The sequence below is a fragment of the Zosterops lateralis genome (genome assembly GCF_965231275.1).
Source record: "Zosterops lateralis genome assembly, chromosome: 36".
Classification (NCBI taxonomy): domain Eukaryota; kingdom Metazoa; phylum Chordata; class Aves; order Passeriformes; family Zosteropidae; genus Zosterops; species Zosterops lateralis.
In genome coordinates this window covers 1,856,690-1,880,248 of record NC_139796.1, presented here as the reverse complement: position 1 = coordinate 1,880,248, position 23,559 = coordinate 1,856,690, and the positions used below count along the sequence as shown (strand labels likewise).

At 56.4% G+C, this 23,559-nt stretch overlaps 1 protein-coding gene across 1 annotated transcript in view; it reads left to right on the top strand.

Annotated features, from left to right (window-relative positions):
• The window catches only part of EVI5L (ecotropic viral integration site 5 like), a gene marked incomplete at its 5' end in the record, with an annotated part of 29,566 nt that overhangs the window by 3,983 nt on the left and 2,024 nt on the right, over positions 1-23,559 (top strand). Inside the window, 15 exons of the mRNA XM_083881970.1 lie at positions 1,810-2,034; positions 4,450-4,524; positions 5,682-5,807; positions 6,642-6,785; positions 9,046-9,135; positions 11,226-11,323; positions 12,610-12,670; positions 13,968-14,021; positions 15,626-15,658; positions 17,468-17,599; positions 18,172-18,300; positions 19,182-19,274; positions 20,288-20,416; positions 20,829-20,975; positions 22,629-22,724. Of these exons, the coding sequence (XP_083738096.1) occupies positions 1,810-2,034; positions 4,450-4,524; positions 5,682-5,807; positions 6,642-6,785; positions 9,046-9,135; positions 11,226-11,323; positions 12,610-12,670; positions 13,968-14,021; positions 15,626-15,658; positions 17,468-17,599; positions 18,172-18,300; positions 19,182-19,274; positions 20,288-20,416; positions 20,829-20,975; positions 22,629-22,724 (1,632 nt within the window). The remainder of the gene's footprint in view (positions 1-1,809; positions 2,035-4,449; positions 4,525-5,681; positions 5,808-6,641; positions 6,786-9,045; positions 9,136-11,225; positions 11,324-12,609; positions 12,671-13,967; positions 14,022-15,625; positions 15,659-17,467; positions 17,600-18,171; positions 18,301-19,181; positions 19,275-20,287; positions 20,417-20,828; positions 20,976-22,628; positions 22,725-23,559) is intronic.

Sequence of the window (23,559 nt, the reverse complement as noted above, 5' to 3'; positions counted from 1 at the left end):
TGTCATTTCTCATGGTTTGGGACGGATTTGTCTAGTGGAAGGAGTTGTGGGGTGGATTTGTACAATTCGTTGTGTTTTAGGGTGGATTTGTCCAACAGGATGAGTTTTGGGATGGATTTCTCCAATTTGTCATGGTTTGGGATGGATTTGTCCAGTGGGATGAGTTTTGGGGTGGGGTTGTGTAGTTTGTTGTGTTTTGGGATGGATTTCTCTGATTTGTCGGGCTTTGGGGTGGATTTGTTCAACAGGATGAGTTTTGGGGTGGATTTGTCCAGTTTCTCATGGTTTGGGATGGATTTCTCCAGTCTGTCATGGTTTGGGAAGAATTTGTCCAGTTTGTTTTGTCTTGGGATGGGTTTGTCCAATTTGTTGTGTTTTTGGGGTGGATTTGTCCAATTCTTTGGGTTTTGGGATGAATCTGTCCAATTTATTGTGGTTTGGGGTGGGATTATCCAACAGGATGAGTTTTGGGACGGATTTGTCGTGTTTTGGGATGGGTTTATCCAACTTGTTGTGTTTTGGAATGCATTTGTTCAGTGGGATGAGTTTTGGGGTGGAGTTGTGTAATTTCTTGTGTTTTGAGATGGATTTCTCTGATTTGTTGTGTTTTGAGGTGGATTTATTCAATGGGATGAGTTTTGGAATGGATTTGTCTTATTTGTTGTGTTTTGGGATGGATTTCTCCAAATCATTGTGTTTTGGGATGGATTTCTCCAGTTTCTCATGGTTTGGGATGGATTTCTCCAGTTTGTTGTGTCTTGTGATGGGTTTGTCGAGTTTGTTGTGGTTTGGGGTGGATTTTTGTCCAGTTTGTCGTGTCTTGGAATGGATTTCTCCAATTTGTTGTGTTTTGGGATGGATTTGTCCAGTGGGAGGAGTTTTGGGGTGGATTTGTCCAATTTGTTGTGTTTTGCGGTGGGTTTGTCCAACAGGATGAGTTTTAGGATGGGTTTGTCCCAAAAGGTCGTTTTTTGAGATGGATTTTCGCAGTGGGGCAGGTTTGGGGATGGACTTGTCCAATTTGTTGTGGTTTTGGGGATGGGTTTTTGTCCAATTTGTTGTGTCGTGGGATGGATTTTTCTCCTCTGTTCTGTTTTGGGATGGATTTGTCCACTGGGATGAGTTTTGGGAATGGATTTCTCCAGTTTGTTGTGTTTTGGGGTGGATTTGTCCACTGGGATGAGTTTTGGGATGGATTTCTCCAGTTTGTCGTGTTTTGGGATGGGTTTGTCTAGTTTTTTGTGTTCTGGAATGGATTTATCCAATTTGTCTGGTTTTGGGGCCGGTTTGCTCAGCCGGACACGTTTTGGGGTGGGTTTGTCCCACAGGAGGACATGGCCTGGGTCCTGTTTTGGCCATCCCGTGTTCTGACCGTGTTTGGGGTCACAGTGTCCCTATTGTCCCCATCGTCCCCCTATTATCCCCACTGTCCCCACTGTCCCCATTGTCTCCATGTCCCCACTGTCCCCAGGAGCTGATCCGTAAGGGGATCCCGCACCATTTCCGGGCCATCGTGTGGAGCTGCTGTGCCCTGGGGCAGGTTTAGGGTCACATTTAGGGTTTCCATCCCCAGGAGCTGATCCGTAAGGGGATCCCGCACCATTTCCGGGCCATCGTGTGGAGCTGCTGTGCCCTGGGGCAGGTTTAGGGTCACATTTAGGGTTTCCATCCCCAGGAGCTGATCCGTAAGGGGATCCCGCACCATTTCCGGGCCATCGTGTGGAGCTGCTGTGCCCTGGGGCAGGTTTAGGGTTATGTTTACAGGTTTAGGGTCAGGTTTGGGGTCTCACAGGGCTGTCCCTGTCCCAGGAGCTGATCCGTAAGGGGATCCCGCACCATTTCCGGGCCATCGTGTGGCAGCTGCTGTGCAGCGCGGCCGAGCTCCCGCTGAAGGCGCAGTACTCGGAGCTGCTCAGGATGTCCTCGCCCTGCGAGCGCCTCATCCGCCGCGACATCGCCAGGACCTACCCCGAGCACGACTTCTTCAAGGGCCAGGACAGCCTGGGCCAGGAGGTGCTCTTCAACGTCATGAAGGTGACACTGGGGACACTCTGGGGACACGGGGACACTGGGGACACTGCCTGGGGGGGACAGGGATATGGGGTGGGACAGGGACAGGGACAGGGGGTGCTCTTCAACGTCATGAAGGTGACACTGATCTGGGGACCCTGCCTGGGGGGGACAGGGCCAGGAGGTGCTCTTCAACGTCATGAAGGTGACTCTGGGGACATGGGGACACTGCCTGGGGGGACAGGGATGGGGACAGGGACAGGAGGTGCTCTTCAACGTCATGAAGGTGACACTGGGGACACAGGGGTGGCACTGAGACAGCGATCTGGGGTGGGATGGGGACAGGGATGGGGACAGGGACAGGAGGTGCTCTTCAATGTCATGAAGGTGACACTGGGGACACTGCCTGGGGGGGGGTGTCGTGGTTTGAAAGCAAAATGAGTGAGAGACTCCAAGTCAGAAATACAATTTAATAAGAAGAAAGGTAAAAAGGTAAAAATAAAATAAAATCAATGCAATAACACAAAGGAGCACTGGCAGAGTCAGAACACACCCTGAGCAGGGTGGGGGGAGCAGTCCAGGTGAGGGGCTCTTCCTGAAGCAGTGATCCCACAGAAAGGTCTGGGAGCTCTGCTCCTCTGGGAATCCAGTGGCTCAGGGCTGCTTGTCCTGTCCCAAATCCCAGATTCTCTCCAGGTGGGAATGCTTGGCTCCTCCCCCTGGGCATTGGGAGCATCTCCCAATGGGATGAGGAGTCGTGCAGTGGCTCCTTGATGGCCCATTAAACAGAGAGAGCTCCTGGAGGGAGTTCCCTGTGAGTCCTGGGCAAGGCATTGATGGGCCATGAGCAGAAGAGCCCAAAGGAGGGGCCTGGGAACACTAGAACGCTGCCCCACTTGGTTTAACAGTTGAGGAAGATGGTGATAGAATAAATACATCCTACACTACAACCCAGGACAGGGGGACAGGGACAGGGGACAGGACGTGCTCTTCAGCGTCATGAAGGTGACACTGATCTGGGGACAATGGGGGCACTGCCAAGGGGGGACAGGGATCTGGGATCTGGGACAGGGACAGGAGGTGCTCTTCAATGTCATGAAGGTGACAGGGGACACTTGGGACAGGGATATGGGGTGGGACAGGGATGGGGACAGGGACAGGGACAGGAGGTGCTCTTCAACATCATGAAGGTGACACTGGGGACACTGCCTGGAAGGGGGGGACAGGGCCAGGGCCAGAAGGTGCTCCTCAGTGTCATGAAGGTGACAATCTGGGGACATGGGGACGGGGTGGGGTGGGACAGGGACAAGAGGTACTCTTCAACATCATGAAGGTCACACTGACTTGGAGACAGATCTGAGGTGGGACAGGGACAGGAGGTGCTCTTCAACATCATAAAGGTGACAGACAGGGGACACTGGGACAGGGATCTTGGGTGGGATGGGGACACGAGGTGCTCCTCAATGTCATGAAGGTGACACCAATTTGGGGACATGGGGACACCTGGGGCACAAATCCAGGGTGGGACAGGAAGAGGAGATGCCCTGTGATGTCATGAAGGTGACAGATCTGGGGACACTGCCTGGGGTGGGACAGGGACAGGGACAGGGACAGGAGGTGCTCAATGTCATGCAGGTGACACTGGGGACCTCCATGGGGTGGGGTGGGGATGGAGAGGCCTCAGGACAGGCTGGGGACACCCCAAGCTTGGTTTTGGTTGCATCCCTCATTTTTGAGGGATTTGGTCCTACTCCAAATTTTGACGGATTTGTTTCCATTCAAAATTTTGAGGAATTTGGTTTCCATCCCAAATTTTTATGGATTTGGTTCCATCCTGAATTTTGAGGGATTTGGTCCCACCCCAAACTCATTTTTGGGGGATTTGGGTCCCATCCCAAACTCCTGGAACCACCAATTTTCACCTTTTCCTCCCCAAATTCCCTCCTTCTCAACCTCATTTTCCCCCATTAATTTGGGATTTCTCACCCAAAACTTGACCTTTTTTGGGATATAAATCCAACTTTTCAGCCTCATCCCAGTCCTGGGATCCCAAAATAATCCAAATTTCTCTGGTCAGTGATTCCCTCCCAAGGAATGTCCAGAGCAGGGATTGTGACCCCAAATCCAGGGATTTTCCCCATTTTTCCAGGAATGGTTGTGACCCCAAATCCAGGGATTTTTGGGGGGATTTTTTCCCATTTTTCCAGGAATGGTTGTGACCCCAAATCCAGGGATTTTTGGGGAATTTCCCCATTTTTCCAGGAATGGTTGTGACCCCAAATCCAGGGATTTTTGGGGAATTTCCCCATTTTTCCAGGAATGGTTGTGACCCCAAATCCAGGGATTTTTTTGGGATTTTCCCCATTTTTCCAGGAATGGTTGTGACCCCAAATCCAGGGATTTTTGAGGATTTTTGGGAATTTTTTCCCATTTTTCCAGGCCTATTCCCTGGTGGATCGGGAGGTCGGGTATTGCCAGGGCAGCGCCTTCATCGTGGGACTGCTGCTGATGCAGGTGGGAATTCCAGGGGTTTTCTGGGAATTCTGAGGGTTTTCTGGGAATTCTGGGTGGGGTTTTTTGTGGGATTTCCAGGGTTTTTTGGGGGATTCCAAAGGTTTGGTGTGAATTTTGGGGGTTTTCTGGGAATTCTGACCATTAGATGGAAATACCACAGGTATTTGTGGGAATTCCAAGTATTTTGGGGGAATTTCAGGGGGTTTTTTTTGGGAATTACAGGTTTTTTTCTGGGAATTTCTGGAGTTTTGTGGGAATTCCAGGGGTGTTGAGGGAATTCCAGGGTTTTCTGGGAATTCTAGGGGTTTTATGGGAATTATGAGGGTTCGGTGGGAATTCCATCAGTTCTGTGGGAATTCCCAAGGATTTTTTGGGAATTCCCGGGTTTCTGATGGGAATTCTGGGTTTTTTTGGGAATTCTGGGCTTTCCCCACCCTGCAGATGCCAGAGGAGGAGGCGTTCAGTGTTTGGTGGGAATTATGGGGGTTTTGATGGGAATTACACAATTCTGATGGGAATTCCATGATTTTTAAGGGAATTCCTGGTGTTCTGAGGGGAATTCCAGGGTTTTTTGGGGATTTCTGGGCTGTCCCCACCCCTCAGATGCCGGAGGAGGAGGCGTTCAGCGTTTGGTGGGAATTCCCAAGGCTCTGATTGGAATTCCAGGATTCTCTTGGGAATTCCAGGATTCTGATATGAATTCCCAGGTTTCTGATGGGAATTCTGGATGTTTTTTGGGGATCCTGTCCTGTCCCACCCCTCAGATGCCCGAGGAGAAGGCGTTCAGCGTTTGGTGGGAATTCTGGGTTCCTGATGTGAATTTGGGGTGTTTTTTGCCCCGTTCCTGGAGCAGATGCCCGAGGAGGAGGCGTTCAGCGTTTGGTGGGAATTCCCAAGGCTCTGACATTAATTTGGGATGTTTTGTGATGTTTTTTGGGATCCTGTCCCCCCAGATGCCCGAGGAGGAGGCGTTCAGTGTTTGGTGGCAATTCCCAAGGCTCTGACATTAATTTGGGACATGTTTTGTGATGTTTTTTGGGATCCTGTCCCCTCAGATGCCCGAGGAGGAGGCGTTCAGTGTTTGGTGGCAATTCCCAAGGCTCTGACATTAATTTGGGACATGTTTTGTGATGTTTTTTGGGATCCTGTCCCCTCAGATGCCCGAGGAGGAGGCGTTCAGCGTGTTCGTGCGGCTGATGCAGGAGTATCGCCTGCGGGAGCTCTTCAAACCCAGCATGGCCCAGCTCGGCCTCTGCATCTACCAGTTCGAGTTCCTGCTGCAGGTGGGGACACCTGGGACACCTGGGGACACTGGGGACATCTGGGACACTGGGGACACCTGGGGACACCTGGGGACACACAGGGGACACACAGGGGACACCTGGGGGACTGGGGACACTGGGGACAGACAGGGGACAGCCTGGGACAGCCAGGGGACACCTGGGCACCTGGGGACACCTGGGGACACCTGGGGACACTGGGGACAGACAGGGGACACTGGGGGACAGGATGAGGCTTGAGACGGGGACAGGGGAGGGAACAGGGACAGGGTTGGGGATGGGGTAGAGATGTGGATGGGGCAGACCCTGAATTCCCATTTTTGTCCCCATGTCCTGACCCCAAATTCTCATTTTTATCCCCAAATTCCCATTTTTGTCTGAACCCAAATTCCCGTTTTTTATCCCTGAATCTGACCCCGAATTCCTGGTTTTATCCCCGAATCCGACCTCAAATTCCTGTTTTTGTCTGACTCCAAATTCCCATTTTTATCTCCAAATTTGACCCCAAATTCCCATTTTTGTTCCTGAATTTGACCCCAAATTCCCATTTTTGTTCCTGAATTTGACTCCGAATTCCCATTTTTGTTCCTGAATTTGACCCCGAATTCCCATTTTTGTCCGACTCCAAATTCCCATTTTTATCCCCAAATTCCCATTTTTATCCCCAAATCCATCCCCAAATTCCTGTTTTTCTCCCCAAAATCCCATTTTTATCCCCAAACCCATTCCGAATTCTGGTTTTTATCCTCAAATTCCCATTTTTCTCCCCAAACCCATCCCGAATTCCCATTTTTCTCCCCGAATTCCCATTTTTCTCCCCGTTTTTCTCCCCTGCAGGAGCAGCTCCCGGAGCTGAACGTGCATTTCCGCTCGCAGAGTTTCCTGACCTCCATGTACGCCTCGTCCTGGTTCCTCACCCTGTTCCTCACCACCTTCCCCCTGCCCGTGGCCACGCGCGTCTTCGACATCTTCATGTACGAGGTACCCCAGATCTGACCCGGAACCCCAGATCTCACCCTGAAATCTGACCCCAGATCCCAAATCTGACCCCGAAATACGGCCCCGAAATCCTAAATCTGACCCTGAAATCCCAAATCTGATCCCTCACCCCGAAATACCAACCTGAAATCCCAAATCTGACCCCAAAATCCCAAATCTGACCCCAAAATACGGCCCTGAAATCCCAAATCTCACCCCGAAATCCCAAATCTGATCCCTCACCCCGAAATCTGACCCCAAAATCCCAAATCTGACCCCGAAATCCCAAATCTGACCCCGAAATATGGCCCCGAAATCTGATTCCTCATCCTGAAATCTGACCCTGAAATCCAACCCTGAAATCCCAAATCTGACCCCGAAATATGGCCCCGAAATCTGATTCCTCATCCTGAAATCTGACCCCGCAATCTGACCCCAAAATCCCAAATCTGACCCCAAAATCCCAAATCTGACCCTGAAATCTCAAATCTGACCCCAAAATACGGCCCCGAAATCTGATTCCTCATCCTGAAATCTGACCCCGAAATCTGACCCTGAAATCCCAAATCTGATCCAAAATCTGACCCCAAAATCTGAAATCTGATCCCAAAATACCGCCCCCAAATCTGATCCCTCACCCCGAAATCTGACCCTAAAATCTGACCCTGAAATCCCAAATCTGACCCCGAAATATGGCCCCGAAATCTGATTCCTCATCCTGAAATCTGACCCTGAAATCCAACCCTGAAATCCCAAATCTGACCCTGAAATACCAATCCCAAATCCCAAATCTGACCCCAAAATCCCAAATCTGATCCCTCACCCTAAAATCTGACCCCGAAATCCCAAATCTGACCCTGAAATCCAAAATCTCACCCAGAAATCAAAAATCTCACCCCAAAATCTGGGGCTTGGGGGAAGTCAAAATCCCTCAAAAATGGATTTAGGTGGGACCAAATCCCTCAAAAACGGGTTTGAGGTGGATCAAACTCCTCAGAATTCGGGTTGGGAACCAAATCCCTCAAAAATGAGTTTGACTTTGACCAAATCCCTCAAAAAAGAATTTGGGGTGGATCAAATCCCTCAAAAAAGAGTTTGGGTTTGACCAAATCCCTCAAAAATGGGTTTTGAGCTGGATCAAAGTCCTCAAAAATGGGTTTTGGCCGCGAAGCAAAACCGAGTTTGAGGTGGAACCAAATCCCTCCGATTTTGGGGTGGATCCAAATCCCTCAGGAGCAGCCCTGGGAATGGCCCAGGTGACCATTGGATGACCCGAGGTGGCCCCAGGTGTGTCCAGAGTGACCCTGGGATGACCCAAGGTGGCCCTGGGGGTGGCCGTGGTGGCCCTGGGATGACCCGAGGTGGCCCTGGGATGGCCATGGTGGCCCCATGGTGACCCATGGTTATCTGGGATGGCCGTGGTGACTGTGTGGTAGCTGTGGTGTCACCATGGTGGCCCCAGGGTGGCCCTGTGGTGTCCCCGTGGTGGCCATGGTGGCCCTGTGGTGGCTGTGGTGACCTGTGGTGTCCCCGTGGTGGCCATGGTGACCCTGTGGTGGCTGTGGTGACCTGTGGTGTCCCCGTGGTGGCCATGGTGACCCTGTGGTGGCTGTGGTGACCTGTGGTGTCCCCGTGGTGGCCATGGTGACCCTGTGGTGGCTGTGGTGACCTGTGGTGTCCCCGTGGGGGCCATGGTGGCCGCGGTGTCCCCGTGGTGTCCCAGCAGTGACGGTGGGGGCCATGGTGGCCAAGGTGGCCATGGTGTCCCCGTAGTGGCTGTGGTGTCCCCGCGGTGTCCCCGTGGTGCCCGCGGTGACAGTGGGGGCCATGGTGGCCATGGTGTCCCTGCGGTGTCCCCATGGTATCCCCATGGTGGCTGTGGTGACCCATGGTGGCCATGGTGTCCCCATGGTGGCCCTGTGGTGTCCCCTTGGTGTCCCCGTGGTGACGGTGGTGTCCCCTTGGTGTCCCCGTGGTGTCCCCGTGGTGGTCCCTGCGGTGTCCCCTTGGTGTCCCCGTGGTGACAGTGGTGACCCGTGGTGACCATGGTGGCCCCATGGTGTCCCCGTGGTGGCCGTGGTGACGGTGGTGTCCCCTTGGTGTCCCCGTGGTGACCGTGGTGGCCCCATGGTGTCCCCACGGTGGCCGTGGTGACGGTGGTGGCCCCGCGGTGTCCCTGTGGTGTCCATGCTGTCCCTGTGGTGGCCTTGGTGTCCCCGTGGTGTCCCCGTGGTGTCCCCGGTGACGGTGTGGCCACCGGCAGGGTCTGGAGATCGTGTTCCGGGTGGGGATGGCCCTGCTGCAGTTCAACCAGGCCGAGCTGGTCCAGCTGGACATGGAGGGCATGTCACAGGTACCCGAGGGCACGGCCACGGCCTGTGGGGTGGCCTTGGGGGGGTTTGGGGTGGACTTGGGTGGGTTTGGTCAACAGGATGGATTTTGGGATGGATTTTGGGGAGAGTTTGGTCAATGAGATGGAGTTTGGGGTGGATTGGGTCAGTGGGATGGTTTTGGGATGGGTTTGGCCAATGGGATGAGTTCTGGGATGTGGTTTGGGTGGGTTTGGTCAGTGGGGTGAGGTTGGGGCAGGTTTGGGGTGGATTTGGTCAATGGGGTGGATTTGGGTCGGTTTGGTCAATGGGATGGATTTTGGGATGGAGTTGAGGTAGCATTGGTCAGTAGGATGGGTGTGGGGTAGGTTTGGTCAATGGGATGGATTTGGGGTAGGTTTGGGGTGGGTTTGGTCAATGGGATGGATTTTGGGATGGAGTTGAGGTAGCATTGGTCAGTAGGATGGGTGTGGGGTAGGTTTGGTCAATGGGATGGATTTGGGGTAGGTTTGGGTCGGTTTGGTCAATGGGATGGATTTTGGGATGGAGTTGAGGTAGCATTGGTCAGTAGGATGGGTGTGGGGTAGGTTTGGTCAATGGGATGGATTTGGGGTAGGTTTGGGGTGGGTTTGGTCAATGGGATTGGTTTTGGGGTGGGTTTGATCAATGAGATGGAGTCTGCGGTGGGTTTGGTCACTGGGGTGGATTTTGGGATGGATTTGGGGTAACCTTGGTCAGTGGGATGGGTTTGGGGTGGGTTTTAGGATGGGTTTGATCAATGGGACGGGCTTTGGGATGGGTTTGGTCAATGGGATGGGGTTTGATATGGGTTTGGGGTGGGTTTGGTCAATGGGATGGATTTTGGGATGTAGTTTTGGGTGGGTTTGGTCAATGGGGTGGTTTTGGGGTGGGTTTGGGGTGGATTTGATCAATGAGATGGAGTTTGGGGTGGGTTTGGTCAGTGGGATGGATTTTGGGATGGAGTTGGGGTAGCATTGGTCAATGAGATGGAGTTTGGGGTGGGTTTGGTCAGTGGGATGGAGTCTGCGGTGGGTTTGGGGTGGATTTGGTCAATGGGATGGTTTTGGGGTGGATTTGGGTGGGTTTGGTCAGTGGGATGGGTTTTGGGATGGGTTTGGGGTGGGTTTGGTCAATGGGATGGGTTTGGGGATGGGTTTGGGGTGGATTTGGTCAATGGGATGGGTTTTAGGATGGGTTTAGGCCAATGGGATGAGTTCTGGGATGTGGTTTTGGGTGGGTTTGGCCAGTGGGATGGTTTTGGGGTGGGTTTGGGTGGGTTTGGCCAGTGGGATGGTTTTGGGGTGGATTTGGGTGGGTTTGGCCAGTGGGATGGTTTTGGGGTGGGTTTGGGTGGGTTTGGCCAGTGGGATGGTTTTGGGGTGGGTTTGATCAGCGAGGCTGGGTTTGGGGTTGCATTTTTTCAATGGGAAGGGGGTTGAGATGGGTTTGGTCAATGGGATGGGGTTTAAGATGGGTTTGGGGTGGATTTAGTCAATGAATGGATTTTAGGATGACTTTTGGGGTGATTTGATCAATGGGATGAGTTTTCCCCCACTCTGTGCTGCTTTCCCCCATTTGGGGTCAGTTTTCCCTTGTTCTGGGTGGGGTTTTCCTCATTTTATGCCATATTTTCCCAGTTTTCCCCAATTTGGGGTGCATTTCCCCCAGTTTGAGGTAAAGTTCCCCAATTTGAGGTGAATTCTCCCTGATTTGGGATGAATTTTCCAATTTGTGGTGCATTTTCCCAATTTTTGGTGAATTTTCCCTGATTTGGAGTGTATTTCCCCCAATTTGAGGTAAATATTCCTAATTTGAGGTAAATTTTCCCAATTTGAGGTGAATTTTCCCTATTTGGTGTGAATTTTTCCTGATGTGGGATGAATTTTCCCAATTTGAGGTGGATTTCCCCGATTTAGGTTGTATTTCCCCCAATTTGAGGTGAGTTTTCCCCACTTTGGTGTGAATTCTCCTAGATTTGGGTTGAATTCTCCCGGATTTGGGTTGAATTCTCCGGGATTTGGGTTGAATTCTCCTGGATTTGGTGTGAATTCTCTGGGATTTGTGCTGACTCCCCCGCTGTGTGTTGGTGCAGTATTTCCAGAAGGTGATCCCACACCAGTTCGACTCGTGCCCCGACAAACTGATCCTGCGCGCCTGCCAGGTCAAATACAACCCCCGGAAAATGAAGAGGTCAGGGACACTGTCCCCTGTCATTGTCACCTTCCTCTGTCATTGTCACTGTCATTGTCCCTGTCCCCTGTCAGGCTGATCCTGCGCGCCTGCCAGGTCAAATACAACCCCCGGAAAATGAAGAGGTCAGGGACACACACCTCTGTCACTGTCATTGTCATTGTCATTGTCACTGTCCCCTGTCATTGTCACCACCCTGTCACTGTCCCCTGTCACTGTCACTGTCCCCTGTCAGGCTGATCCTGCGCGCCTGCCAGGTCAAATACAACCCCTGGAAAATGAAGAGGTCAGGGACAGCCTTGTCACTGTCATTGTCACCTTCCTCTGTCATTGTCATTGTCCTCTGTCACTGTCATTGTCGTTGTCACTGCCCTGTCACTGTCTCCTGTCATTGTCACTGTCACCACCCTGTCACTGTCACTGTCCCCAGCCCTGGCACTGTCACTGTCATTGTCATTGTCACTGCCCTGTCACTGTCCCCTGTCATTGTCACCACCCTGTCACTGTCACTGTCCCCAGCCCTGGCACTGTCACTGTCCCCTGTCAGGTCAAATATAACCCTCGCAGGATGAAGAGGTCAGGGACACACACCCCTGTCATTGTCACTGTCATTGTCACCATCCCCTGTCACTGTCACTGTCCCCTGTCACTGCCACTGTCCCCAGGGTCAAATACAACCCCCGCAGGATGAAGAGGTCAGGGACACCCCTGGCACTGGCACTGTCACCTTCTTCTGTCATTGTCACTGTCCCCAGCCCTGTCACTGTCACTGTCCCCAACCCTGTCATTGTCATGGTCACTGTCCCCAGCCCTGCCCTTGTCACTGTCCCCAGCCTGTCACTGTCATTGTCACTGTCCCCAGCCCTGTCACTGTCACTGTCCCCAATCCTGTCGTTGTCATTGTCACTGTCCCCAGCCCTGTCATGGTCACTGTCCCCAACCCTGCCCTTGTCACTGTCCCCAGCCTGTCACTGTCACTGTCCTCAGCCCTGTCATTGTCATTCATTGTCCCTGTGTCCCTGTTGCTGTCCCCATCCCTGTCCCTGTCCCCAGCATGGTCTGCAGCACTGTCCATGTCTCCATGGCTGTCCCTGTCCCCTGTCCCTGTCCCATCCATGTCCCTGTCCCCTGTCCCATCCATGTCCCCATGGCTGTCCTGTCCCCATCCCTGTCCCCATCCCTGTCCCTGTCCCCTGTCCCACCCATGTCCCCATGGCTGTCCTGTCCCCATCCCTGTCCCTGTCCCCTGTCCCCTCAGTGTCCCCATGCCTGTCCTGTCCCCTCAGGCTGGAGAAGGAATACGCCGCCCTCAAGAGCAAAGAGATGGAGGAGCAGATCGAGATCAAGGTGAGACACCTGGGGATACCTGGGGACACCTGGGACACCTGGGACACCTGGGGACACCTGGGACACCTGGGCTGGCCTGGGGACACTGGGGACACCTGGGGACACCTGGGGACACCTGGGAACACTGGGGACACCTGGGGACACCTGGGACACCTGGGCTGGCCTGGGGACACTGGGGACACCTGGGACACCTGGGCTGGCCTGGGGACACTGGGGACACCTGGGGACTCCTGGGGACACCCAGGCTGGCCTGTGGACACTTTGGGTCACCACGGGTTCATCCTGAGCCACCCCAGGGTCACCAAAGCCACTCCGGAGCCACTTGGGGTCACCCCAGGGTCACCTTGGGTTATCCCAGTGTCATTTGAGCCACCCTAGAGTCACCAAAGCCACCCTGGCTGTCCCCAGCTGTCCCCAGGCCATCCCCAGGGTCAGAGGCACTTGGGGACATCCCGTCCCCTTTCCCGGGCTAACCCCTCTTTTGTCCCCTCTGTGTCCCCTCTGTGTCCCCTCATTGTCCCCTCATTGTCCCCTCTGTGTCCCCTCTGTGTCCCCTTTCTGTCCCCTCTGTGTCCCCTCATTGTCCCCTCTGTGTCCCCTCTGTGTCCCCTTTCTGTCCCCTCTGTGTCCCCTCATTGTCCCCTCTGTATCCCCTCTCTGTCCCCTGTGTCCCCTGTGTCCCCTGTGTCCCCTCTCTGTCCCCTCTGTCCCCTCTCTGTCCCCCTGTCCCCTCTCTGTCCCCTCTCTGTCCCCTCTCTGTCCCCTCTCTGTCCCCTCTCTCCCCTCTCTGTCTCCTCTCTGTCTCCTCTCTGTCCCCTCTCTGTCCCCTCTCTGTCCCCCTGTCCCCCTCTGTCCCCTCTCTGTCCCCCTGTCCCCCTCTGTCCCCTCTCTGTCTCCTCTCTGTCCCCTCTGTCCCCTCTCTGTCCCCTCTCTGTCCCCTCTGTCCCCTCTGTCCCCTCTCTGTCCCCTCTCTGTCCCCTCTGTCCCCCTGTCTCCTCTCTGTCCCCTCTGTCCCCTCTCTGTCCCCTCACTGTCCTCTCTGTGTCCCCTCTCTGTCCCCTCTGTCCCCTCTGTGTCCCCTGTGTCCCCTGTGTCCCCTGTCCCCTCTGTCCCCTCTGTGTCCCCTGTGTCCCCTGTGTCCCCTGTCCCCTCTGTCCCCTCTGTGTCCCCTGTGTCCCCTGTGTCCCCTGTCCCCTCTGTCCCCTCTGTGTCCCCTGTCCCCTCTGTCCCCTCTCTGTGTCCCCTGTGTCCCCTGTCCCCTCTCTGTGTCCCCTGTCCCCTCTCTGTGTCCCCTCAGCGTCTCCGTTCCGAGAACCGGCTGCTGAAGCAGCGCATCGAGACCCTGGAGAAGGTGAGGACCCCAAACACACCCCAAACCACCCCAAACACACCCCAAACACCCCAAAACACTGCCTGGAACCCAAAATACCCCTGAAAACACACCAAAACACCCCATCACTCCATGGAAACCAAAATACCACAAAAAACACCCCAAAATACCTCCAAAGCACCGCATGGAGCCCAAAAAACCCCTAAAAACCCAACCAAAAACACCCCAAACCACAGCATGGAACCCAAAATACCCCTAAAAACACCCCCAAAAACCCCCAAAACACTCCAAAAAACCCATAACACTGCATGGAGCCCAAAAAAAACCCCTAAAAATCCAACCAAAAACACTCCAAAACACTGCATGGAACCCCCCCCCAAAAAAAAACCATTAAAAAAAACCACTAAAAAACACAAAACACTGCATGGAACAAATAAAAAAAAGCAACCAAAACCACCCCCAAATCCCCAAAACACTGTGTACAACCCAAAAAAAAAACCCCAAAATGCTACATGGAACCCCAAAACACCCAAGAAGCCCCAAAACACCACCTGTAAAACCCCAAAGGACTGCATGGAACCCCCCCAAGAAACACCCCAAAACACTGCATGGAACAAAAAAAAACAAAAAAAAACCAAAATTACCCCAAAACACTGCATGGAACCAAAAAAAAAAACCAAAAAAACCCAAAATTACCCCAAAACACTGCATGGAACCAAAAAAAAAACCAAAAAAACCCAAAATTACCCCAAAACACTGCATGGAACAAAAAAAAAAAACCAAAAAAAACCCAAAATTACCCCAAAACACTGCATGGAACCAGAAAAAAAACCCAAAAAGCCCCAAGAAACCCTAAACACTGCATGGAACAACAAAAAAACCCCACCCCAAACACCCAAGGGGACCCCAAAAACACCACAGGTAACTTCAAAACACCCCAAAATACCCCATGGAACCCAGAAGGGACCCCGAAAACACCCCAGGGGGACCAAAAAAACGCCCCAAACCACCTGGGGGACCCCAAAACTACCACAGGGAACCCCAAAAACCACCAGGGGATCCCAAACCCCACAAAAACATCCTGCAGAACCTGAGGTAAAACCCATTTGGGGGGAAAAATCTTCCTTTTTGAGGTAAAATTGTCCCATTTTGGGACAAAATCTCCCCTTCTTTCGACAAAATCCCATTTTGAGGTAAAACTGCCCCATTTAGGGACAAAATTGCCCCTTTTTGGGCTAAAATTGCCCCTTTTTAAGGTAAAATCGGTCCATTTTGGGCAAAATCCCCTAATTTTGGGCCAAAATCTTTCCTTCTTTGGCCAAAACCCCATTTTGAGGTAAAATTGCTCCATTTAGAGACAAAATTGCCCCTTTTTGAGGTAAAACTGGTCCATTTTGGACCAAAATCCCTTCATTTTGGACCAAAATCTCCCCATTTTCAGACAAAAAACCCTAATTTTTGTGTCAAAACCCCCTTATTTTGTTTAACCCCTCTCTCTCCGTGCACAAACCTCTCCAACCCTTGGAAATTTGGGGAATTTGGGGAATTTGGGGCACTGGGGGGTGGCGGGTGCCTCTGTCACTGTCACTGTCACTGTCGCTGTCACTGTCGCTGTCCCTCCCCAGGAGAGCGCGGCCCTGGCCGATCGCCTCATCCAGGTACAGATTTACCCAATTTCCCTTTTTTCCACCCATTTCCTTCTCCTGCTTTGCCTCCTTTGCCTCCCCAGCCCCGGTTTGGGGCGGATTTTACACTTTTTATTTTCCGACTTTTTATTTCTCCTGATTTTTCCGGAGGCTCCCGCGCACCCCGGGGGGTTTGGGGGGATTTTGGGGGGATTTCAGGGGATTTTGGGGAATTTTGGGGTGAAAAGCAGCGATTGGAGGAGTTTGGATGGAATTTGGGGTGGGGGAGGGAAGGGAGGGGACAAATGGCCCTGGAGGTCCCCATGGGGCTGGTGGCACCTCTGTGTCCTCATTGTCACCTCCCAAGGCTGGTGGCACCTCATTGTCCCCTGTGTCACCTTCCTGGCCCCATTGTCACCCTCCAGAGCTGGTGGCACCTCTGTGTCCTCATTGTCACCTCCCAGGGCTGGTGGCACCTCATTGTCCCCATTGTCACCTCCCAAGGCTGGTGGCACCTCATTGTCCCCTGTGTCACCTTCCTGGCCCCATTGTCACCCTCCAGAGCTGGTGGCACCTCTGTGTCTTCATTGTCACCTCCCTGCCCTGGGTGTCACCTCCCGGTCCCCATTGTCACCCTCCAGAGCTGGTGGCATCTTCCAGGGTTGGTGCCACTTCCCTGTCCCCAGTGTCACTTCCCAGGGCTGGTGTCACCTTGTCCCTGGTGTCACCTCCCTGTCCCCATTGTCACCTCCCTGGGCTGGTGGCACCTCTGTCCTCAGTGTCACCTCCCTGGGCTGGTGCCACCTCCCTGTCCCCGGTGTCCCCCGGTGTCACTCCCTTGTCCCCAGCCCCGTGCTGTGGTACCGGTGTCACCTTGTTGTCCCCAGTGTCCCCAATGTCCTCGATGTCCCCAATGTCCCCAGGGCCAGGTGACACAGGGGCAGGAGGTGACAATGTCCCCAATGTCCCTGTTGTCCCCAGAGCCAGGTGATGTGGGCACAGGAGGTGACACTGTCCCCAATGTCCCCAGGGCCAGGTGACACGGGCACAGGAGGTGACACTGTCCCCAATGTCCCCAGGGCCAGGTGACACGGGCACAGGAGGTGACACTTCCCCAATGTCCCCAGGGCCAGGTGACACAGGGACAGGTGACGGTGCCCCCATTGTCCCCAGCATGTCCCATGTCCCCACTGTCCCCAGTGTCCCCAACGTCTCCAGGGCCAGGTGACACGGGCACAGGAGGTGACACTGTCCCCAATGTCCCCAATGTCCCCAGGGCCAGGTGACACGGGCACAGGAGGTGACACTGTCCCCAATGTCCCCAATGTCCCCAGGGCCAGGTGACACGGGCACAGGAGGTGACACTGTCCCCAATGTCCCCAGGGCCAGGTGACATGGGCACAGGAGGTGACACTGTCCCCGCTGTCCCCAGGGCCAGGTGACACGGGCACAGGAGGTGACACTGTCCCCAATGTCCCCAATGTCCCCAGGGCCAGGTGACATGGGCACAGGAGGTGACACTGTCCCCAATGTCCCCAATGTCCCCAGGGCCAGGTGACACGGGCACAGGAGGTGACACTGTCCCCAATGTCCCCAGGGCCAGGTGACACGGGCACAGGAGGTGACACTGTCCCCAATGTCCCCAGGGCCAGGTGACACGGGCACAGGAGGTGACACTGTCCCCAATGTCCCCAATGTCCCCAGGGCCAGGTGACACTGTCCCCAATGTCCCCAATGTCCCCAGGGCCAGGTGACACGGGCACAGGAGGTGACACTGTCCCCAATGTCCCCAATGTCCCCAGGGCCAGGTGACACTGTCCCCAATGTCCCCAATGTCCCCAGGGCCAGGTGACACGGGCACAGGAGGCCGAGGAGAACGACGTGATCCGGCGGGAGCTGGCGCTGGTCAGACAGCGCTGCACCTCTGCCACTGAGAGCCTCAGGAGGGCACAGAGCACCATACGGGAACTGCAGGTGTGTCACCTGTGTGTCATTGTCACCTGTGTGTGTGTGTCACTGTGTGTGTCATTGTCACCTGTGTGTCACTGTGTGTGTCACTGTGTGTGTGACAGCGCTGCAGCTCTGCCACCGAGAGCCTGAGACGGGCACAGAGCACCATACGGGAACTGCAGGTGTGTCATTGTCACCTCTGTGTGTGTCACTGTCACCTGTGTGTCACTTGTGTCACCTCTGTGTGTGTGTGTGTGTGTGTCACTGTCACCTGTGTGTCACCTGTGTCACACAAGGAAACTCCCAGGTGAGCGAGCTGGGGAGATGGTAAGGGAGGTGGCAATGTTGGGGACATTTGGTGACACCTGCCTGAGCGAGGAGTTGGTGGCAGGTGACACCTGGTGACATGTGGTGACATTTCCTGACACCTGCCTGAACAAGGATTTTGTGGTTGGATTGGGACAATGAGGAGGGGACATTTGGGGACATTTGGGGACACTGGTGACAGGGTAACCCCCGGCTGACGGAGGAGTTCGTGGCTGATGGGGGGTGATGGGGGACGATGTTTGGGGACATTTGGTGACATTTGGGGACAGGGTAACCCCCGTCTGACGGAGGAGTTCGTGGCGCACCTGGAGACGGAGCTGGAGCGGTCGCGGCTGCGCGAGAGCGAAACCCTGGGGGCGCTCAAGGAGATGCAGGACAAGGTCCTGGACATGGAGAAGGTGACACACGGGGACACTGGGGACATTGGGGTGGCACCGGGGCTGGCAGGGTCCTGTGGGGACAGGGAGTGGTGGCTCTGGGGACAGGGAGTGGCCTTGGGGACAGGGAGGGTCCCATGGGTGTCCCTGTGGACAGGGAGAGCTCAAGGAGATGCAGGACAAGGCCCTGGACGTGGAGAAGATGACACCTGGGGACATTGAAGTGGCACCAGGGCTGGCAGGGTCACAGTGGGAGGGAGAGGTGGGACCCTCTCCCATGGGTGGCCTTGGTGACAGGGAGAGTGCCATGGGTGGCTCTGGGGACAGGGAGGGGCCCTGGGGACAGGGAGGGTGCTGTGGGTGGCTCTGGGGACAGGGAGGGGCCCTGGGGACAGGGAGAGTGCCATGGGTGGCTCTGGGGACAGGGAGGGGCCCTGGGGACAGGGAGGGTGCCATGGGTGGCTCTGGGGACAGGGAGGGGCCCTGGGGACAGGGAGGGTGCCGTGGGTGGCTCTGGGGACAGGGAGGGGCCCTGGGGACAGGGAGGGTGCCGTGGGTGGCTCTGGGGACAGGGAGGGGCCTTGGGGACAGGGAGGGGCCCTGGGGACAGGGAGGGTGCCGTGGGTGACTCTGGGGACAGGGAGGGGCCTTGGGGACAGGGAGGGTGCTGTGGGTGGCTCTGGGGACAGGGAGGGGCCCTGGGGACAGGGAGGGTGCCATGGGTGGCTCTGGGGACAGGAACTGTCCTGGGTCACCCTGTGAATGTCCCCCCGTCTGTCCCCACTGATGTCCCCATGTCCCCTGTCCCTCCATGTCCCCATTGCTATCCCTGTCCCACTGCTGTCCCCTGATGTCCCCTGTGTCCCCACTGCTGTCCCCTGATGTCCCCTGTGTGTCCCCAGCGCCAGCCGCTGCTGCCGGACGAGTCCAGCGTGGTTCGGCTGCAGGAGGAGCTGCAGGAGCTGGCCCTGAGCGACCTGGGGGACACCTGGCAGGTGAGGGAGGACACCTGTGTGACCTGGGGGACACCTGTGTGACCTGGGGACACCTGAGCGACCTGGGGGACACCTGGCAGGTGAGGGGGGACACTGGGGACACCTGAGTGACCTGGGGGACACCTGGCAGGTGAGGGGGGACACTGGGGACACCTGAGTGACCTGGGGGACACCTGGCAGGTGAGGGGGGACACCTGAGCGACCTGGGGGACACCTGGCGGGTGAGGGGGGACACCTGAGCGACCTGGGGGACACCTGGCAGGTGAGGGGGGACACTGGGGACACCTGAGCGACCTGGGGGACACCTGGCGGGTGAGGGGGGACACCTGAGCGACCTGGGGGACACCTGGCGGGTGAGGGGGGACACCTGTGTGACCTGGGGGACACCTGTGTGACCTGGGGACACCTGAGTGACCTGGGGGACACCTGGCAGGTGAGGTGGGGACACCTGTGTGACCTGGGGGACACCTGTGTGACCTGGGGACACCTGAGTGACCTGGGGGACACCTGGCAGGTGAGGTGGGGACACCTGTGTGACCTGGGGACACCTGGCAGGTGAGGTGGGGTCACCTGGGGACACTTGAGTGACTTGGGGGACACTTGACCAGGTGTCCCCAGGTGTGTCCCCAAGTGCCCCCATACCTGACCAGGTGTCCCCAGGTGTGTCCCCAGGTGTGTCCCCAGGTGTGCCAGGGCTGCTGGAAGGAGCCGTGGGGGGTGCACGAAGCCTGACCTGGTGTCCCCAGGTGTGTGTCACGTGACCAGGTGTCCCTGGGGTGGGTCCCCAGGTGTGCCCATACCTGACCAGGCATGTCCCCAGCTGTCCCCAGGTATGTTCCCAGATGTGTCCCAGCTGTCCCCAGGTGTGTGTAACTGACCAGTTGTGTCCCCATGTGTCTCCAAAGCTGACAGGTGTGTCCCCAGGTGACAGGTGTGTGTCCCAGGTGACAGGTGTGTCCCCAGGTGTCCCAGGTGACAGATGTGTGTCCCAGGTGACAGATGTGTGTCCCCAGGTGTGTGGGGGCCGCTGGAAGGAGCCGCGGGCGCTGCAGGAGGCCGTGCTGGGGGTGCAGCTCCGCGAGAGCCACGCCCAGGCCGAGCTCAGGGCACTGAGACAGAGGGTGCTGCACCTGGAGACACAGGTGAGGACTGGGGGGGACTGGGAATGGAACTGCAGCACCTGGAGACACAGGTGAGACACTGGGACAGGAACTGCTGCACCTGGAGACACAGGTATTAATCCAGGCTCTATCCCGGGTTAATCCCGGGTTAATCCCGGTTCTATCCTGGTTTTAGGGCCGCATCCAGCGGTCAGTCCTGGGCCGGGCAGAGCAGGCCTGTGCCGGGCTCAGGGAGCAGGGCTGGGTTAATGCCGGTTCTATCCCAGGTTAATCCCGGGTTTATCTCCATCCAGGGCCGTATCCAGCGGTCAGTCCTGGGCCGGGCGGAGCAGGCCTGTGCCGGGCTCAGGGAGCAGGGCTGGGTTAATGGATGTTAATCCCAGGTTAACTGTGGGTTAATCCCGGGTTAATCCCGGTTCTATCCCGGTTCCAGGGCCGTATCCAGAGGTCAGTGCTGGGCCGGGCGGAGCAGGCCTGTGCCGGGCTCAGGGAGCAGCTCCGCGCCGCCGCCGCCCAGAGCCAGGGGCTGCAGGCCCAGCTCAGCGAGAGCCACCGCAAACACGCCGAGGCACAGTGCAAGGTCAGCTGGGGACACCCGACACGGGACAGGGGACAGGGGGACAGCAGGGACAGGGACAGCGGGGACGGGAGGGACACGGGTACAGGAGGGACAGTGGGACAGGGGGAACAGAGGGGACAGGGGGGACAGCAGGGTGTCAGCTACAGGGGGGACAGAGGGACATTGGGGGACAGAGGGACATGGGGACAGCAGAGATGGGGGGACATGGGGACAGGAGGGACACAGGGGACATTTGGGCTATTGAGGACATTGAGGACATTGGGGACAAAGGGATATTGGGGGCATTGGGGATACTGAGGACATGGGGGACACTGGGGACATTGGGAACTCTGGGGACAGCGGGGGCACTGGAGACATTAGGTACACTGGGGACATCAGGGACAGTTGGGGACACTGAGGACATTGGGGACATCAGGGGCATTGGGGACAGTAGGGACATGGGGACAGCGGGTACAGTGGGGCATTGGGGACATCAGGGACACTGGGAACATGGGGACAGCAGAGACATGGAGACACTGAGGACATAGGGATATTGGGGATGTTGGGGACATTGAGGACAGCGGGGACAGCATGGACATCAGGGACATAGGGGCATTGGGGTCAGCGGTGCATTGGGGACATTTGGGATGCTGGGGACATTGGGGACAGCAGGAACAGCGGGGACAGTGGAGGCATTGGGATCATTGGGGACAGTGGGGACACAGGATACTGAGGACATCGGAGATATTGGGGACATTGGGACACTGGGGACAGCAGGACATTGAGGCATGGGGACATCGAGGGCAGTGGGGGCACTGGAGATACTGGGGACATTGGGGACATGGGGGCAGCAGGGACAGTGGGGGCACTGGGGACATCGGGGATGCTGGGGATACCGGAGACACTGGGGACACTGGGGACATGGAGGACGTTGGGGACAGCAGGGACATTGAGGGCCACTGGGGACATTGGGGGCATTTGGGACAGTGGGGACACCTGGGGACACCAGAGGTGACCCATGGGACTCCTGTAGCTCCTCCCGAGGACACGTCCATGGTGACAATCTTGTCCCCTCCTGTGGTGACATCCCTGTCCCCTCCTTTGGGCACACCCTCTCAGTTTTGGGGTCCCTGTGTCCCCTCTCTTGGGGTCCCAGTGTCCCCCCATTGTCCCCGTGTCCCCTCCACTGTCCTCTTGGCCCTGGGGGCTGGACTGTCCCCAGGGTGGGTGGGACAGTGGCCCTGGAGTGTCCCCAGGGTGTCCTCAGTGCTCCTGGAGTGTCCCCAGGTTGTTCCTAGGGTGTCCTGGGTGTCCCCACACTGTCCCTGTAGTGACAGAGTTGTCCCTGCAGTGTCCCTGGGGCTGTCCCCGTGTCAGGGCTGTCCCTGGGGCTGTCCCTGTGGTGTCCCCTGGGGTGTCCCCTGGGGTGTCCCTGGGCTGTCCCCGGGCTGTCCCCTGGGGTGTCCTCTGGGTGTCCCCTGGGGTGTCCTCTGGGTGTCCCTGGACTGTCCCCTGGGTGTCCCTGGGCTGTCCCCTGGGCTGTCCCCGGGCTGTCCCCTGGGCTGTCCCCGGGCTGTGCCTGGGCTGTCCCTGTGGTGTCCCCTGGGGTGTTCCCCGGGCTGTCCCCAGGCTGTCCCCCGTGTCTCCACGGTGACATCCCTGTCCCCTCCCCAGAGCAAGGAGGAGGTGATGGCCGTGCGGCTGCGCGAGGCCGACAGCATGGCCGCCCTGGCCGAGATGAGACAGCGCGTGGCCGAGCTCGAGATACAGGTACGGGGACACTGGGGACACTGGGGACATTGAGGGGACACTGGGGACATTGAGGGGACACTGGGGACATTGAGGGGACAGGCTGACAGCATGGCCGCCCTGGCCGAGATGAGACAGCGCGTGGCCGAGCTCGAGATACAGGTACGGGGACACTGGGGACATTGGGGACATTGAGGGGACACTGGGGTGACATCGAGGATAGCGGCAGGATTGGGGACATTGGGTACATGAGGACATCAGGGACACGAGCGACATCAGGACACTGGGGGCATGGGGACATTGGGGTCACCAGGGGGACATGGGGACATCAAGAGGACATAGAGACATCGGGGACACCAGGAGGACATGGGGACATCAAGGACATTGGGGAGATTGAAGTCATTAGGGACACCAGGAAACATCGGGGACATCAGGGGGACATGGGGACACTGGGGGGATAATGGGGATGTTGGAACATTGAGGACAGTGGAGACATTATGGGGACACTGGGGGACATGGGGACATTGGGGGACATCAGGAGACATTGGAGGACATGCAGGAATGAGGACGTGGAGGGGACATAGGTGGGAAAGGGACATTGTGGGGACATGAGGGATGTGGGGAGGCATGGAAGGGACATGGGGACATGGGGGCAGAGGGGACAGGGGAGACATAGGGGACAAAGGGGGCATGGGGACAGAGGAGACACGGGGACAGGAGGGACATGGGGATAGAGGGGACACAGGGACAGAGGAGACGAGGACAGAGGAGATGGGGGCGGGGACATGGGGACAGAGGGACATGGGGACAGAGGGGACAGGGGGACATGGGGACAGAGGGGACAAGGACACGGGAC